Source organism: Pinus tabuliformis, chromosome 6 (assembly GCF_031772625.1).
Source record: "Pinus tabuliformis cultivar Carrire ecotype Pingquan chromosome 6, CPIR1, whole genome shotgun sequence".
Lineage (NCBI taxonomy): Eukaryota > Viridiplantae > Streptophyta > Pinopsida > Pinales > Pinaceae > Pinus > Pinus tabuliformis.
The window spans coordinates 172,991,593-173,005,778 of NC_142292.1; the positions used below are offsets into that span (position 1 = coordinate 172,991,593).

Here is a 14,186-nt window from a genome sequence, read left to right on the forward strand (position 1 = left end):
TTTGTCATTAAACCTTACCTGACTGAGCTATAAAGTTGGGTCAGCATTTCATCCTTGGCTTTCTCAACTTGACAAAGCACCACAGCCTGCAAATCATCAAATCATCAATTCAAGTATCATGGACTGAATAAACACTGAGATTCTGTATGGTTGTATTGTGTGCTCATCCACATGGATGTCTTACTTTGGGAACATTTGCAGCAAGACTATTCAGAACAGCTTCCACATAATCACGGACTTCTTGAGCCATCATTCTGAGCTCCTCCTCCGAATCTATAGGCCTTCTTACCATGGTTTCCTGGATTATAAACAAGAAAATCAAACTGAGGTTGAATATTAAGTTGGGAAATAATTTTTCTATTCTCATCATTGTATATGGTCATGGTCTCCTAGGCTAAAATGTGTATTGATTCTTAAATTATTTAATAGCAAACATTTTGATTATGTACATGTGAAACTTACGATGGAACTTTATGTGCTTCATTGCCTATATGCAAGTGTTTCAATACAAGCTATAGTTGTTCACGATTATACTTTGGGTTACATAAAGTAGTCTTGGCTTCTGGCCAGCTAAATATTGCCTACCCTCTACCTTATAACTATTTAAGTTTTAACAGTGGAAATAGTTTGTCTTGAAGATCGAAGAAAACTCAAAGGATGTTAGTCCTAGCTGAAAGCAAAGACTAGCAAGCTATTTTCATTTTCTGCTAAATAGTTCTCTACCAGAGAAACCAAATTTTTTGGTTACCTGTAATTATTCATAAGTTGAACAATTGTCCAACAACACAATGCCTACTTATCTGCAATATAATTGTCCAGCAGAAAATAATGTGACTAGCATGCATTTGAATGCAGTTTACTAATTTTTTAACCTTAAACAGACATGTGAGTACTCGATAGTAAATCAAGACAATTCCATATAACATAATGTAATTCAATTAATGAAGGCTTCCCACCAGATCATGCCATCATTATGTCAGTGGCTATAATATATACAATGTACAGTTGAGGAGGAACTTCTAATTATGGATATATAACAGTGAACTCAACTCAGCTTGCATTTTATTTGTCTCAAACAACCTATGAAAGGTTTGTTGTAGTATAATGGGTGCATCTTTATCCAATGCTTTAATTGTCTTTGCAGGTTGACATTGTAATGGGCCAAAGGTTTATGACTCTATCTTCCAGCAAGAATTGGCAAGCAAATGAATTTCACCAATGGCTCCAACATAGAACCAAATTTCAGGAATGGCAGACTAGTGCCTTTCTTGCTAGGAATATCCTAAGAATGGTCCCTTCATGTAGGGGATGTCCCAGCGACATCCAATGAGCCGTTCCCACAAAACTGGAGATGCATCAAATGATATTTGTGGCATTCCTGTTCTCATCCCCATTCCATAGAAAACAGGTAAAAAACATAGGAGAACAGGGATGCCTCAAATATCATTTGAGAATCAAAGTCTATAGAAGGATGTCTCTAGAGGGGCTCAGCACTCTGTTACATTGTTACATTCCAAGGATATGTAATTATTCAGCTTCAGCTTCAGAAGGCTTATTGTAGTGTAACTGCCAGGTAATTTGTCAGAATTACGCCCAAGTTTTACTACTTCAAATGGGAGTCAGAAGTTTGGATTTAAGATGCTACCTTAGCTTTGATAAGCATTCCATCTCCCAGTTTTACTATAGTTAAAGAAGAATCTGTAGACTGTTGAATGGAAACAACTTTAGCATTGAATCTGATCGTTCTTGGAGCCAATTCTTTTGCAAGGGTATCCAGAAGCATACTCCTTTGCACGCATCGAACTTCATGATTTCCGCTGATAGACAGGAAAAGTACTTAGTATTACAAAGCATGCGAAAAAAAAGATGACCAAAATAGTTAATGGGATAGAAAGTACATCATGTCACAAATCACAACATATCTATTTCATGCCCTGCAAAAACTTGTAAACTCAACCACTGAGATAAAATAATGAAATTAAACAACATTTTGAACTGTTAAAAATAGAAGGAACGAAGGCCAAGTACTATGTAATCCACACAGTCCACCAAGTGAAAAGGCTAGCTGGCCTTGAGCTGCATCTGTGGCTCTAGGAATATCAGTCACTATCCTGAGTGGGATCACCAATACAAAAACAAAAATTATTATTTATTCAACTTATTGACCATTATCTTAAAACAACTGTAAATAACCTAGTAGAATCCAACATAGTTCCATTTAATCTAACATAAGAATGTACAAATCTATCTAATCCGTAAGAATATCAGTTCCATTTAATCTAACCTAAAGATAGTATAAATCTATCTAAACCTCGAAAATATCACACCTCAATGCTTAAAAGTCAGTATTTAAAAAAACTGACAAAAAAATCTCGGTTCAAGAGTTTATCACCTTAGGTAAAAACAACTAAAAAAGTAAAACAATTAAAAAAACTAAAAAAGTAAAACAAAACAAATTAACCTCACAAGCTAGAAGAGACTAATCTTAACTAAACCTAAAACCAAAAAAGTTTAGACCTAAAATGATTCATCTTAACTTCATGTTATCTTTAAGATGATGAGAACAAAAAAATTACTAAAACAAAAAATATTAACCTAGTAAACTAGAATACATTAATCTTCATCAAACCTATTAAAAAAGCATCTTAATCTCAAAGAATATATCAACTTAACCAAAAGACAGGAGAAAATAAATAAATAAACCATCTTAACCTAATACACTATGATAGAATTTTCTTAACCATTAAAGTCCACAAAAATCCATGATGTATTAAAGCCATCCATGATGTATTAAAGCCAAATGAAAATTAGAGTAGATCCAACTGAACTACGATCTATCCATCAACCAGCAGCAAACCTCAAAGAGATACCAAATTATAAGAAAAACTATGAATAAACTCCCATTACCAATACCAACCAGCATTATATCCATCTTTATCAATCTATTTTTAAGCTGGGTGCAAAGTTCACTGAGATACCAAATTTAAAGAACTACCATAAATAATAGATCCATTTTCACCAGATCTATTTTGGTTAACTAGAATAAAATAATAACTGTGTGCAAACCTCATATTCAAAAATTTGAATCTATTATTCTCTAGTACCAATTATATGGTATTTTGACAAGACAAAAACTGTTATTTTAATGTTTTAAAAGTGAATATATGATTGCTAGGTTTTTGAAAATACTCAAAATATTTATTAAATAATACTTGATTGTCCAAAGACTATTATTTCGAACTGAATATTTATTAGATAGTGTTTCCCAAGCCAAAAAAAAAAGATGTCTTAACCTTGGAGATGGATCTATTAAGTTATTAACTCTAGTTGCAGACCTGAATGTTTTAACCTTGAATCTATTAGCTCTTGCTGAAAAGAAACTCTTTATTAGATAATATTGATTTTAATTTTGAATCAACAGACTCAATGAGCAAACAAAATGTTTCTTAGATAGTGTTACAGTCCAGAAGCAAACAACCTTGAATCTATTAGGGCTGGCCACAAATCTCAATGTTTTACCCTTGAACCTATGAACTCCATGTGCAAACCTGAATATTTATTACATAGTGTTTGACATGCAAAGACATTAAGGTCTTAGCATCCTACTTTAATTTTAATCCTTTGTAGTAGCATAGCTTCTGGTGCCTATGTTAGTGTTACAACGGTACAACTGTGCATTATACAGCTGGGATGACTAGGACAGTGTATTGGCCCATATAAAAATACTAAATAGTATGGTGTGGCAAATATGCAATGAAGTGGTGATAGTACAAATGCAAAAGGAGGAAGAGGAAGTTCTGGAAACTCTATGTGAGGATGGGAATGACTCAGCTTCTATGTATGTGGCATTTTGTGGCAGCACTGAGTACATTGAATATGGAAAAAGGCAGTGAGTTCATTGAATATGGACAATGTCACAACACAATCTAAACCGGTGCCATTGTTTAGACACCATCAAGTTATAATTGAATGTGAGCACTACCAAATAAAATCAGACCTATCTAGTCTAATATGCACTAGAAACTTTGATAAGATTGCAGAGGCTGTGAAGCTCAAGCATGCATATTAGAATACTAAAACTGGAGATATGAACTCTGCAACCTCGATGTGCATATCAGGCCTGGTTATAATAACCAAATATTATTACCATTAGAGTGTATCTCTTTCAATTTTTTGCAGTGTATTGTTTTTTTAGTGTATTGTCTGTATAAATTGAAGAGAGCAGAAGGGTAGGAATTTATTATACCAGTGAAGCCATTCCTGCATGTTTGTATAAATTGAAGAAAGGAGAAGGAAAGGAATTTATTATACCCGTGAACCCATTCCCGCATGTTGGGTTCGCTTGGACTAGGAGCATTTGGGTCTGTCATTACCTGATCAAATGTAAATGCATGCATTCATAGAAGACCCATAACAAATTTATATGTAAATATTCATTCTATGAAACCAGAGGTGCTGGAATTAAATTATTGATGAAATGGGTACCAGAGTATAGAGACTCTCGTCGAAGTGTCGACCCGCTATTTGCACATTGGGGCGGTCAACAGTAGCAGAGGGCTTGATCTCGCAGCCATTGGTGACTTGCTTGGATCCATAGTAGACGGCCATGTCCATTGAAGGCACGAACATGTCAATAACATCACCTATCACTCTTCCTACTACCAGGGGATCTGTTGAACAAGCCATTGCAGCAAAGATGAATCCCAATTTTGCTTCCTAATTTCCTTCCTTCTCCTTTCTCACCTCCTTCAAATTCACGGTCGAAGTCGATTTAAGTTAAGTGGCGAATGTAGCGAAGGTGTCTTATGGCATGTAAATAAATTGAATGAATTTGCAAGGGAATAAGAATCATACTCAATACAAGCAGGTTGAGTTATGTTGTTCTGGCAAGCGCAGGCGCAAGTAGGGCATGGTGTTATAGTATCATTATAGAACGATGATAAGGAGACACAGCATGTTGAAATTTTCTGAGCCAGGAATTGAGAATATGTGCATGTTACATTCCATGTCACTGCACAAGGACAAGGGAAATTCAAATATAAGACTTAGCTAGCTTAGAGTGAAGGACATAACATTCACAAATATATAAATTATGAGGGATTATAATAGTGTATTACTCAGAACTTGAGTGGTTCTGCGGCGATCTGGACTAAAGAATAGGCTGGGTTTAACAATCTTAGCAGGGCCACAAGTATAACTCGGTCCTGGAGCCTTCAAAGTGAAATTCTTTGGCAATTTGACAGTTTTGTTAGTGGTCCCTGAATTGCCCACACTAACTTGGAAGGATGCGATGGAATTTGGAGGATCTTGAGCCCAAGATGCCAATGCTCCACCTTTGCAGCAATTAGTAAATTGCTGATTGTAAGGCACACCTGGTAAGAGATCAACAACGGTGGGGTCCTTCTTGCAACAGTGTGGAACACCTGCTTTCCATTTGGAGCAATCTCCTTGCTCTGTTGTCTGGCCACCAACCACAGCCCAGATGACCTCCTTTTTTTCCCAGTGCCAACCCAAAGTCCATCCTGGGGGGCTTGGTATATGGCGGTACTGCTGAAAATTGTGCATGGTCATGGCCACCTACAAAGGGAAGCTCATTAGACTCAGCAAAGAGTAAAATAATTTCTAGCATGAAGATTTTCAAGGAATGTTTAGTAAATTGTACCAATGTTTCTAGTGAATACTTACTTAATTTCAGGGACATAAAGCTAATTAAAAATGAGTGAAGGATTTACTCAAAATATCGAACATACCAATCAATACAACACAATTTATCAGAAATTTTCATCAATATCAAAATAAGCTCTACCTGACTTGAAGGTTTTCCAAATTTGTCATCATGTCAAGCTTTGAGAATTTAACTTGTAGGCTACTAGGAATGAAATTCAGAAAATCTCAACATCTATTTCAGGAAAATGAGGAAAGGGAATTATAATTCAAGACCTATTTGATGAAAGGGCATTACTTGCAACATATCCATCTGCAGTCCAAGACACAATATCCCATTTGATCGTTATGTTACTATTTGGATCCAGTGGATCATAAGCACCTGTAAAGCACACAATGTAGATAAATTTTAAGTTAATATTGTATTCATATCCTTGATAAGGATGGAAAAGTTTAAGTGCCAAATTTTATGGTAAAAATAAGTTTATATTATAAATCTTGGCGTGTTATAGAAAACAAACTGCAAAATTTAAACATGTAAAATGGAAATTAGAAAAATTTAACCCCTGAATTGAAACATCACCTGCAGGTGAAAATGCAATAGCCAAGATAGTTAATGCTAAGAAAAACCCAGCTGCATTCCTGATCAACATATGGAAATTCTGCATGCAACTTCTTCCCTCTGAAGACTTTAACTCTCTTCTCTCCATGATGCCTTTGATATTATCAATTAATGAATCAGGCAGAAACCCCAGAGGAAGAGTTCAACAACCCTTCTGACTAGCTACAGCTCCAAAAATGCAATGGGAATGGGAATTGAGAAAACATTAGTTTATGATGAAGAACCAATAACTGAAGTGTATAAACCTGCAGGCCTGTAATGGTTGGTTGCTTCATTCTTCAAACATAGTAGTGAAAGTGGAGAAGAATAGTGCTTGCCAAAAGCCAGGGAAGAAGAACAGTAACAAAAACTGGCAGACCAAAGAAACTATTAACTCTGAGGCCAAGAGTGACATAAAAGAATGGGAAAAAGCAGTAAAAATATCCAAAGAAACGATTAACTTGAGGCCAAGAGTGACATAAAAGAATTGGAAAAAGAAGTAAAAATATCTTCAAGAGTGACATAAAAGAATGGGAAAAAGCAATCACACTTCAAATCAAAAATGCATTTTCCTTATTTTCACTCAGAGTTGTTGTCTCTATATCAAAACTGGGCTCTAAAAGATGCCCATACCCAATCTGCAACTTGACCTTGCACACATTGAATCTACGGCCAAATCAATACTTTATAAGGCATCTAAGATTGATTTCTATTTTTCGTAAATAAATCTGAATACCCTTTCATGCTGTATATACAAGATCTGTGTGATAAAGCTGTGGTAGCTGAATAGATGTGGTGGATCTGGATTGGGGCACTCTACATATTTTAACCCCTTCTCTATTGACATTACAAGTTTATACTTGTGCGATTTTCCTCACCCGTCCAGTGTTATTGGCCACAATATTCTTGGCATGATTTATGTCTTCCTTTGAGTGCTACAGGTCCAGAACAGTGGAAATTGAGGCACCTATTAACCAATATTACGGGCTTGTATCTTTTGAGACCTAATGATTCAACACCAGAAACTATTCCATAGTAAACCTGCTTTCACAATCCTTGATCCAGAATTGGTGTGATTTACACATGAATTGGAGTTTAGCTACAATGTGCTCAAAGCAGTTTCTTTTTGGCATCATATTTATCCAGATTCTAATCTATCGCCAGGAAATTCATCCAAATTGTTGACTATCACCCAAAGAATCAGCGATGTCAATCAAAACAATCAAGACATTGTCATGGAGTTAGCTTCCTCAATAGTAATAGCACCATAATCTTTTCTTCATGAAAGGTGTGCGTAAGCTTCCACAAATAATAATGTAGCGACTATGAATGCAAGAATGCTCGCATTCAGGGTTCAGAATCTGAAGCTAGATAAGGTTGCATATTAACATGAACAATAGCAGGTAAAGGATATGCCATTGTTTTTCCAGAGCCTGTATCAACAATACTAATCAAATTTCATTCTTTGAAAGCCATGGGCTGCAAATACTATTCCATCTTAAGGATATCAACACCCATAGCACGTGTCGTTCATTGTTTGCTTTATCTCTTTATCAGATTCTTCAAGACCCAACATTATGGAAGATTTGGTCACCATTTCTCCCTTGAATCCCTTCACATGCTTCAATATAAGTAAGCTCTGGTCATACCCTCATCAACATATCTACATTGATGAATTTGAGCAACAATGGCCCTCCAACCTTACGGTTGTCAACATCTTGATGTCGGATTAGCTAAACACTTGCACACCTTTTAGGATCACGATGAATAAGCTGGGTTATTTTTGGTTGACTACATGGATTTACAGCTTCCTGTCCTCCTTGAGTTGTAACAGCTGTATGTTGAAACCACAAGCTGTTAGCGGAGGGGAGTAATGGCTGTAAGTGGTTTTTATGAAGGGGCCTCTATTGTTTACCATGTAGTGCTGTTTACTAAATACTAATCAGTACATATAGGTGTCCATGAGGTATGTATGATAATTTTCTTTAAAGGGTCCATCATAAGATGTAGTAGGGTTGAATTTATGGGTTTATATTTTAAGAAATACCCTAGTATTTAGAAACCTTAATCTTAAGTATTTGTTCCTTATGATTTGATTTCTAGGGCATGGGATAAACTCTAGAATGACATAAAGGGAAAAGAGTATGATCTAAGGTTTGAATTTAAGAAACCCTAAAAAGGCCTCTTGATTACATAAAAACGATAGAAAAGTAACTTGACATCATGTTTTGGAATAATATATTGCTTGGGTTACTTGTTAAAATAGTATTGTATGTAGAAGAAGAAAAAAACGGATGGGGTGATCCATTTGAAGGCATGATGTAGCTCTTCGTAACACCTCATAAATCATGGAGTCGTTGTGCAAAAACTTTATTAAATATATGCCCTAGATTTCTCAACAAATAACATAATCAAACTCACACAAATAAATGGTTGAATCTTACATTTTGCATAACATTAGATGTATATGGGGGCATTAATGATCCCTGCATGCCAACATTGGTTGTATTGAGGGGCATAAATGAATCCTGCATGCCAACAAAATGCACGCTTAGTAAAAACACAAATATTAATAAATATATATATATATATATATATATATAGTGAAATAAGTAACTAAATGCACACAAATATTGATCAAGTTTTACCACTATCATTACCTTAGATGTATTATAAGGTGTTATGGGGGTTGGAATGACTTTAGTGATTGCCTGCATTCCACAAACATAAATTAGCATAATATAATAAGGAATATAAGATAATTGAACATATAAAAGACAATATTCAAGCTTACCTCATGCATCATCATAACAGCGTCTTGCCCTCGTGCATTTGTTAACATTTCCATAAAAGTAGTGAATATCATTGAATTCCCCATAGTAGCATTGGTAACACCCATGGGTACATTCTTAAGAAAACACATAATAACATAAAAATAAGAAAACCTTGATAAAAAAACCGATAAGAAAATAGAATCGGTAACACCAAATATATATGTCTTTCAAGTAAAACCTTAAACGTTCAAATTACTTGATGTTCATTACAATTAAAAACTCAATACTTAACTTGTAAAGAAAAATTATATTGCAGTGAATCCTTATAACCATCTTAAAGTAAACATAGTGATCGAAAAATGTCATCCTCACAAGTAAAACATTAAACATTCAAATTACTTAATGTTCATTACAATTAAAAACTCCTATGTCTAACTTGTAAAGAAAAATTATATTGTAGTGAATCCTTAAAACTATCTTAAAGTATACATAGTGTTCATAAAATGTCATTCTCGGATGAAATCTCCTCATCTGATGGCATATATACCCCATCATTAATAGATCCTAAATCCACAAATAAATTAATACCATCATTTTCATAGTCTTCATCACCTTCAACTACAGGTAAATTAAAATCAATGAATTCATCATCTTCATGGATTTGATGCCCATGTGGTTGCTCATGTCCTTCAGAAGCTTCAATAAACTCGTCTTGGTCTTCATCTTGGTGATATGCATCATTGACAATAAATTCTTCATCATCTCCATCTTGGCCATCTATGCCTTCAGGGGGGACTTCTACATCTTCAATTAAATCATGGTCCTCTACATCTTGAACAAATATTACTCTTCGTCCTCTTGGATCATAATCAATCACAAATGACCAACCAGGTTGTTCTAAATTTGGAATGAGAAAATTTTGGTCACATTGACTTGGAAACACATAAGGTTCAGAAGTGGCTTCAAACCTAGATGTATTGATCATGTGGAATCCATTATCATGGAGCAAGATAGTTTTTTCTTCTCCCACTTCAATAAGCTTGTACCATTCAACACGAAAAATAACTTTCTTGAAAGACATAAAATCAAGCTCGATAATGTCCTCCAAGGATATGAAATATAACAAAAAATTTATTAAATATATGCAATATATTAATATATATCACCTCCCCATTTATGGATCCTTTATTGAAATTCAATTGTTGTTGTGTTACTCTATTATTCCCTTTTGTTGCCTCGTGTTCAATATTGGCCTTTAGCCAATTCCACAAGCATCTCTCTGGCCACTTTCTTTTATGGCTTGCAGGCAATCCTCGAGTACTGTTTTGACCATGTCTATTATATATATTGGCCCATGCATTTTCATCTTCTAATATCTTTTTTTTCAGCGTACTTCTCCATCCATTCCAACATAAAGTCAGAATTGTATGCAACATAAAAATGTAATGCCTCCCACTCCTTCGCATCTACAATGAATTTTTTTTTCACTCAATGAATTAATAATTATTTAAAGCCATGTAATATAAAACCTAAGATACAAATTAACTCCTAACATTTTTTTATACCTTTTATCATATTTGAAGTCCCTTCTCCCTCTAATTTTTCTCCTTCAAATGATTGAGATTGGTTATAATTCCATAATCGCGGAGCTTCAAGATGCAATTGAGGTAAGTACTCACTCAAATGAACCATGGCCTGGAAAAACATGTACCCCTCAACTATGGACCCTTATGGTCGAGCCTTTTGCCTCACAAATTGTTTCAAGACGTTCATATATCTCTCCACGAGCCACATTGTTTGAATATGAATAGGACCACACTGTTCAATCTCTTCTACTAGGTGTGCAAGGTAGTGCTCTTGAGAATTAAAGAAGCTTGGAGGGAAGCAAATTTGAATATCACACATCAAAAGTGAAACATTCCTCTTCCAATACTTCAAGTCATCCTGATGTATCTCTTTAGATGAGACCCACCTACAAGTATTACAATAAATACTTGTTATTTCTTCTAAACTAAAAGTAGAAACTCATATAAAGGCATAACCAATGTTGCACTTCAAATGATAAGAGTAATGGAAGAGTATGCATGATGGATTGAAAAATACCTCAGATATTTACATAATTTGTAAATAGTCAAAGTGATTTTATGGTCAAAAGTACTTGGTATTGCTGCAGGCAACACATACTGCATGACCATTAACAAATAACCATGTTCAAATATGCATGAACTAATTTCATCACTCTACTAGCATGTCTATTAACAAATAACCATGTTAAAATATGCATGAACTGATATTATCACTAGGATATACAATTTTATAATTAAGTTTCCAACAAATATAACATGTGACAACGTTACCTTTATCCAATTGTGCCAATCATGTGTTTTTAGGCCTGAGAACTCTGATCCATCTCTTGTGAATAAGTTTTTTAATGTCACACCAAAGCCAGAGGAAATCTTATGCTTTTCATAGTAGAAATGATGTTTTCTTTCTCATTTGATGTAAATGTCCATGGAGCATGAACATATGAGTTTTCTTTGTGCAACCACATGTTCGACATGATACTGGAAACTCGAAGGTCCTTTCTTAACTTTATTTGTGCTTCAATGTTGTTTCCATTTAGATGTTTCCACAAGCACTCTGCCACATTTTTCCTGATGTGCATAGTATCAAATAGGTGGGCTATTGGCAAGCTCTCATAATATTCTAATTTGTAGAAAATAGAGAGTCTTTTCATTCCTAGGGGAAAGCCTGTCCCTTCTTTTTTGTCATACATCACTTTCCACCTAGCAGGGTTCATCTTTATTGGCTTCCTCATTTCCACTTCCTTTCCATTGAACATATGTTTATCACGCACTCGATAGCGATGATTTTGTGGTAAGAATTGTCGATACTCATCATAGACAGTTTTATTGAGATCCCTTGACTGCCTATGCAACAATTTTGGCCCACATGATGGACAGCCATGTTTCCCCTTTGTTTGTAGTCCTAAAATAAGATTGGAATCCATATTTAGTAAATGCTAAAATGAACATAATAATTATAAATGTAATTTATATTATATTACCACAACAAATAGAGAGCCCTGGGGCATCATGAATTGTCCAGATAAGAATCGCATGAAATAGGAAGTTTCTATCATTGATAGGTCTTGATACATCAAACATATTTACACCATCCCATAATTCACGAAGTTCATCAATGAGGGGCTCCATGTATACATCCATATCCTTTACCTGATATTTCCCTAAGTGAACAAAGAGTTATTTATTAGGATTAACGGAATTGAAATATTTTTATATAATATTCAAGAAAACATTGCATTCACATGTTCTAGTACCTAGTATGATAAGAATTAACATTGCATGTTCCTTTTGCATTGCCATCAAAGGGGGGAGATTTTTGTTTATAATTAACACTGGCAAAACAGAATATGTTGTTCTAAGATCTCCAAAAGGATTTACGCCATCCATTGCTAGAGAAATTCTTGCATTCCTTGGCTCATTTATGAAATGTGGCCATTTTACCTCAATATCTTTCCAATATTTACTATCTGCAACCATACGCATGACACCATCTTGGCTCCTCCCTTGTGCATGATGATCCATATATTTTTCCAACTCCTTGCATTTGAACATTCTCTCAAACCTTGGCTTTAGTGGAATGTGTCGTAATACTTTATAAGGAACCTTCTTGGATAATTGATCTTGATGATACCTATTTGTGTGACACTTTGGGCATTGTTGTAAATTTGCATTATTTCCATAGTACAATATATGGTCATTTGGACATGCATCATATGTCTTGTACTCCATTCCAATGTCTTTCAATATTGAAGATACTTCTCTATGAGAATGAGGCAACTTATTGTCCTTTGGAAGTATTTTGTTTTCCAAAAGTCTGCATAGTGCAACAAATGATTTTTATAAGTATACATAATATTCAAAACTTTTAAGACATCTAGAGAATTAATTTATAGGAATATCAACCCAACCTTAATATATCAGTAAAGCATGTGTTTGTCAGTCCATGTGTAATGTTCAAGTTCAACAACAACATAAGTGTCGCCAATATAGAAGATTCAACATTTGCATAAAAAGGTGTCCTAGCCAAATGAGCTAGGGGTGAATCAACAACTTCTTCAAAAGATGTGTAGAAGTCTTGGATAAATTCATTGACACCAGCCTCATTTATCTGCAAAGTGGCTTCTTCCATAAATGTGTCTTGTCCTTCATCTTGAGAGTTGCTATTATCAATATCATCCATTGGTTATTCACGAATATTGGGAACTGGAAGCGGATTTTCATAAATAAAAAAATCAAATGAAATGATCAACAATGATGTATTAAATAATGTGCATATTTGTTTATTATAAGAATAACAATTTTTTAATTATAATGTACCTCTTCTATATAAACTCCATGTTCCAATCTATGGATACCAACAAGCCTTTGCTTCTTTAGTTTCCTATTTTGGCACATTTTGCAACTGCAATATATCATTTCATTGAAGTATTCATCTGTACCTGGAGTAGGTCTTGTTTCTCGTTCATCTGAATATTCAGATGACGATGTGCTATTTCCCTGAATGCACCATGTTTTTTAAACAATAAGACTGCAATTTTTAACTTGGGTATTACTTATTTTTTAAGAGAACATGACAAATGAATAAACCTAGGGAGTGAATCTATGAATATGTAGTTTTTCAAAGTATTTTTTGGCTCTTTGATCACTTGATTATTTGTACTTTTGTTTTTTTGTTGTTTCAAGGTAGTGTTTAGTGCTTCTGTAGGAATTAGATATGAAAAAAATTGAGAACTGGGTTCAAAACCCTGAACAAAACTCTACCAATGTGTTGAGTGAGCATTGAAGATCTGTCCAATACTTTGAGGAAAGCTTATCAGAGTGTTCCAACAAGAATTTAACTAGTCACAAACAAACTTTTGAAGTATCATTTTAAAGTTATTTCTAAAAACAAATCCAACCCCTAACTAAATCAACAACATAAATAATACAAATACCAAAAGCAACATAAATACCTGGTCTGCCATTTTGTATAGAATAATGTAATAGAAATCTGCGAAGAAATGTTTGTGGACACTATTTAGGATCATTACATAAATAAATGTTGAAATATATGACAAGTAG

The 14,186-nt window shown here is 34.5% G+C and overlaps 2 protein-coding genes across 2 annotated transcripts; both read right to left on the minus strand.

The window, feature by feature from the left end:
• Nucleotides 1-1,527: 1,527 nt before the first annotated feature.
• LOC149257967 (protein MOTHER of FT and TFL1-like) lies at nucleotides 1,528-4,686 on the minus strand. The gene is made up of 5 exons (XM_089393413.1): nucleotides 4,486-4,686; nucleotides 4,312-4,373; nucleotides 2,043-2,111; nucleotides 1,682-1,817; nucleotides 1,528-1,566 (listed from the first exon to the last, which is right to left on the minus strand). The coding sequence occupies exons 1-5, from the start codon at nucleotides 4,684-4,686 to the stop codon at nucleotides 1,528-1,530; spliced, it is 507 nt and encodes a 168-aa protein (XP_089249539.1).
• A 68-nt stretch (nucleotides 4,687-4,754) lies between these two features.
• LOC149257968 (protein COBRA-like) lies at nucleotides 4,755-9,164 on the minus strand. The gene is made up of 6 exons (XM_089393479.1): nucleotides 9,060-9,164; nucleotides 8,926-8,976; nucleotides 6,229-6,247; nucleotides 5,967-6,046; nucleotides 5,118-5,577; nucleotides 4,755-5,011 (listed from the first exon to the last, which is right to left on the minus strand). The coding sequence occupies exons 1-6, from the start codon at nucleotides 9,162-9,164 to the stop codon at nucleotides 4,755-4,757; spliced, it is 972 nt and encodes a 323-aa protein (XP_089249605.1).
• Between the last annotated feature and the right edge of the window lie 5,022 nt (nucleotides 9,165-14,186).